A 5,496-nucleotide genomic window follows, 5' to 3' on the forward strand; every position below is an offset into this window, starting at 1 on the left:
TACGATTCAAAATATGCGAGTTATGTATTTTACAGTGGTAGAAAATATATTAAGTGAAATGAACAAAAGATTCCGATTTTTTATCTGCAATATCAGTATTTAATCCGACATCAAACAATTTTTTAAATGATAATTTTGTTTTAAAATGTACGAATTATTATGACGATGATAAATATTTTTCGGATAAAGCATTGAGTCAATGCAGATTAGCAAAAAATATGTATTTTGGCTGTAAAAATATTATAGATTTTTACAAAGAAATATGCGATATGGGAAAGTCATTTGAGGAGATTAAATCGGTTATTGAACGCGTGTTGGTTATTCCAGTAAGTTCGGCATCAGCCGAAAGAAGTTTTTCAACTATGAGAAGAATCAAAACATATTTACGGACATCTATGACTACTACGCGTCTTCATAATTTAGCACTGATATCAATCGAAAGAGAGTTCAGTTCGGTTGAAAGATCCTACTAAGATAATTGACGAGTTCGCCAAAACAGGCGAATTCCATTTATTAAATAAACACTCATATTATAAATAGTTCTCAATATTAGTACGTCATGTTACACCTCATGGCTCATACTTATGACTTAAAAAGTATAATTAAATTTTTTTTAAATTTTATAAAAGTATTGACTATACAGATTATTTTTATAACCAGGCCTGTCCTAAATTTTGGTCCTAGACACGCCTCTGGTTAAGAGTAATAATTTAAAAACTAAAAATATAAGAAATAAATACCAGATGATAAATTATGTGAGTTGTGTTTGTAAATACTATTTTGAGAAGATAATGTCGTTGTTCTAGTCTCAGAAGTTTTATCTGTTAGAACAATTTAATTAGTGTTATTAATTTATATTAACTATATAGGCTGGAATATCAATTATTTTATACTAATGAATATATTATGATAAACATTACCAGGTGTATGACCAATGCTGTCTATTAATCACATAAATTTGATTTAGAGCCAGTAGTATTTAGTATAATGTAATCATTTATTAAACTGAACCAGTGGCGAGGCGAGCTATTTTAACACAAGGAGCAAAGATTTTAGTCTAGGTACCCACCCACCCAGACCCAGTAACCACCCAATATTTTATCAAACATACAAAAAATATGTGTACAAATTATATAAAATAAAAACAACATTTAACACTTTAACAGTTTAACGTACACTATGTTTATTATTTACACAACATTCATTTAAATAACAATATTTTTTTCAAAACATTTGAAGTGAATGCATATTTATTTATAGCCTCTTCCAGATCTATATCAATGTCCCTCTCACATGAAAGTAAAAGTAAGCTTTCCAAACGATTTTGCTGCATAGTGGAGCGTAAACGAGTTTTGATGAGCTTAAGCTTTGAAAATGATCGTTCACTTGAAACAGATGTGGCCGGAATGGTACATAAATACTTGTAAGCAACAAACAAATTAGGGAATGCTGCACATAACCCATATGAGCTAATTAGTTTTAAAATTTGTATTGATGTAAGATTTTTTTCAGCAATTTTTGTTAATGTATTATTATTAGTACTACTATCAGAATCACATGCATCAGTATTTTCTTCAGTAATACTTATTTCATTTTCAGAATTAGATAATGATGTAAGATTCAAACTGGATTGCAGACTTTTAAAACTAGAAGCAAATATTAAATATTCATTTTTCAATTCTTCAAGTTGTAAATTTGGAATCCATTGGACCAGTGTTTCAAATAAATCATTGGGAATAGGTTCTCCATTACTTGTAGCCATAAGACGATCATAGGAAAGAATCGAAAAGTCTTTTAATATATTTCGAGCTCCGTCAAATCTCATTAAGATAGAATTTGTAATTTGATCTAAAATAACAAAATAAACTTCTGTTCTAAATTTATCTAATGGATTTACAATTAAATGTTCTGTTGATGCTTCACCGGCCATTATTTTTCTACGTCGGACATGTACTTCTGGCAAACAGCTTTCAGTAAGACCATTGTCACTTGCAAATGTTTTGGCTTCATTCAATAAATTTTCTGCCTCATGATTTGTCCTTAACTTTTTAATTTGCTTACTTACATTATCTACCATAGTTAAAGCCTGGATAAAATCAATTGCTGGCGATTGTAGGTAGACTGATAATGGAGTGGTATAACAAAATATTTTTTTCATTAACTTTAAATTTAGGACAAACGTGAATGAAGATATGATGATATGTAAGTTTTTAGCTGTTGAAGAGCAATCTCGATCTGGTGAATTGGTTAATTCTTCTAAAGTCATCAATAGTGCTTCATACTTATCATGAATAATTGAAATTGCTCGATCGTGGGAAGTCCATCGAGTTGTAGAAAAATTTTTAATGCGACTGACTCTTTGATCAGGATAAACTTTTATTTGTTGTTCTTTAAATATAGCAGTACGTTTCCTTGCTCTCATAAAACTTATTACTGATTGCAATTCACCAAAGAAGTTTCTCATACTTGTGCTTTTATCACATGTATCAACAATTACAAGATTTAGTATGTGAGAAAAGCACCAAATATATATGGCTTGAGGATTTTTGTCCTGTATGTATGAACGCACTCCAGAATATTGACCTTGCATACAGGCAGCTCCATCATATGACTGAGCACATAAATTATTTTCCCAATCCAATTCGTAAAGATTACAAATTTCGCAAAATAAATCAAACAAACCTTTTCCAGATGCATCACTTGCTACTTTAACTGCGATAAGGCGTTCTTCAGGCTGATGATCATCATTAACAAAACGCAATACAAGTGAAAACTGTTCCAGGTTAGCCACATCGGTAGTTGTGTCTATAATAATAGAAAACACCCGAGCTTTTTTTACTTTTTTTAAAATTTCTAATCGAACTATTTCACCAAGTACATTTAACATTGTATTTTGACTGTCGCTGGAGAGAAATGTTATACGATTTTTTTTTGAAGCATTTGTAATTTTACTTAAATGAGATTTAAGTAATGCATTATGTTTTGACATTAATTTTAACAATTCTAAGAAATTACCTTGGTTTTTAGAGCTCCAGCTTTCATTGTGTCCTCGAAATGCAGAGTTTTGTCGAGCTAAGTAAATTAAAACATCAAAAATTATTTTTACTATTTCTCTATTTTCTGCAACAATAGAGTTGGGGAGTCCTAATGTGGTAATATTCACTCTCTGATTACTGATATACATGGCTCTTCTAATTTCAGACTGCAAGTGATCTGTTGAACATTCGTGCACTTTAAGTTTGTAGGCAATATGTCTCCAATCATTCGATCCACATTTTGCAAGTTGGTTACACTTGGAATGAGTTGTTCCAAAAAGTTTACATACAATACAATATACTTTGTCTTCAGAAGGAGAATAAGAAACCCAATTTCTTACTACAAAATCTCCAGAAGCAATTTTTTTTACTATAATGCTGTTCGTGAAATGATCTAATCCATTCACCCTGTTTTCGTTTAGGAAACTCTTGATTTTTTAGTTCAGCTGGTAACGGCTGGCATGGATGTAAACTGGCTAAATAAGCGAAATATTCGTTTGAATTTGTTGACAATATTAATGCTGGATCATTGGGAAAACGTTGGAAACTATTAGAATCTGAATCAATAATTATTGCTGTTTCTGTATTAATAACTTGATCATATTGAGCTGCAGTAGAATTATTATCAAGTTCAATATTACAATCTGTATTAGTATCAGCACCTAAAACAATTTGTTATTATATAATAATATTAATTATTAGTTAAAATTATACTTTAATTGCGCATAATAGTTCTCTTTATTAATAATACAAGAGAATATTATAAATTTAACATTAGGTATAAACATTTTTTAAATTTACCAGTACTCGATTCTATGAATGAAAACACTTCAGACCCTCTCATAATTGCGTTTGAACTTGTTGGCAATATAAATTCTGGATCATTGGGAAAACGTTGGAAACTATTAGAATCTGAATCAATAATTGCTGTTTCTGTATTAATAACTTTATCATATTGAGCTGCAGTAGAATTATCATCAAGTTCAATATTACAATCTGTATTGGTATTAGCACCTAAAATAATTTGTTATTATAAAATAATATAAATTATTAGTTAAAATTATATTTAATTGCGCATGCTAGTTCTCTTGATTAATAATACAAAAAAATATGATAAATTTAACTTTAGGTACTAAAATTTTTAAAATTTACCAGTACTTGATTCTATGATTGAAAAAACTTCAGACTCTCTCATAATTGCGTTTGAACTTGTTGACAATATTAATGCTGGATCATTGGGAAAACGTTGGAAACTATTAGAATCTGAATCAATAATTGCTGTTTCTGTATTAATAACATATCATATTGAGCTGCAGTAGAATTATCATCAAGTTCAATATTACAATCTGTATTGGTATTAGCACCTAAAATAATTTGTTATTATATAAATAATATAACATTATTATTAATTATTTTTTTTTTTTAATTATTAGTTAAAATTATATTTTAATAGCACATGCTAGTTATCTTGCAATATTGCTCTTGATTAATAATACAAGAAAACATGATAAATATAACTCAGGTACCTACTGAAATTTAAAAAAATTGTTAAAATATGCAAAATAGGTACAACAATTTTAAAATAAGTAGTTTCCTGCAAATTCTATCAAATTCTATCAAATATGCAAAAATATGCACATTCAATTTATTCTATTTAGAAAAATATTTACTTACCAGAATTAGAACAATGAGGTACTAAATTAATTTTCTGCCGCTGAGTATGTTCTACATTATTTACACGTTTTTTAGAAAAAAAACTAGAGACATCGTTGACTAGGTTAGATTTTTTCAATTTTGCAACATTACATGCAGTTAAATGTCTCTTCCAATTGGTGTCATTTAGTCTTAATTTGTTTTTACCACATAAACAGATATTGGTGGACATTATTTTAATTTAATATTAATTATAAACAACACACAGCTTAACACAATGACATAAATCACATTAGTAAATACTAAATAGTAAGAAACTAAGAACACATTTACCGGTTTGCAAAAAGTATACGATAGCAGCGAGTCGCTGACGCGTTGTGGCAATTAAATAATATTGGTATTTGGTAGGTAGTTGGTGGGGTCAGTGGAAAAACAATTTCATGATTTTATTTCTATTTATAAAAATAGATTATTATCATTAATCGTTAAAGATTATAATATATAGGTATCATTTATTATGTATACATAGTATAATATATATATATTGTTATATTGGATATTATAAACATGGCTCTGTATCTTATTCAGTAATCAGTATTCTTAATTTAGACGCAATCATTTCATATGGGGACATTATTTTACGCCGTACGCGGTACGCCTTTAGAGTGTATACCATAATCCATGATTACCACGAATAATATAGAACATACAATAATTTGAATAATTCGTGATACAGGGCACGTATAACAACATTTAAATCAAGATCAAACCGCTGAATTCGGCCGGCAAAATCAGTAAATAATCTCAG

The 5,496-nt window shown here is 28.9% G+C and overlaps 1 protein-coding gene across 1 annotated transcript; it reads right to left on the reverse strand.

Moving 5' to 3' along the window:
- Positions 1 to 717: 717 nt before the first annotated feature.
- Positions 718 to 4,920, reverse strand: LOC111027138 (zinc finger MYM-type protein 1-like). Its single transcript, XM_022305360.1, has 7 exons — positions 4,710 to 4,920; positions 4,188 to 4,319; positions 3,837 to 4,049; positions 3,443 to 3,697; positions 1,546 to 3,375; positions 1,294 to 1,449; positions 718 to 821 (listed from the first exon to the last, which is right to left on the reverse strand). The coding sequence occupies exons 1-7, from the start codon at positions 4,918 to 4,920 to the stop codon at positions 718 to 720; spliced, it is 2,901 nt and encodes a 966-aa protein (XP_022161052.1).
- Between the last annotated feature and the right edge of the window lie 576 nt (positions 4,921 to 5,496).

Source organism: Myzus persicae, unplaced genomic scaffold (assembly GCF_001856785.1).
Source record: "Myzus persicae strain clone G006 unplaced genomic scaffold, MPER_G0061.0, whole genome shotgun sequence".
NCBI lineage: Eukaryota > Metazoa > Arthropoda > Insecta > Hemiptera > Aphididae > Myzus > Myzus persicae.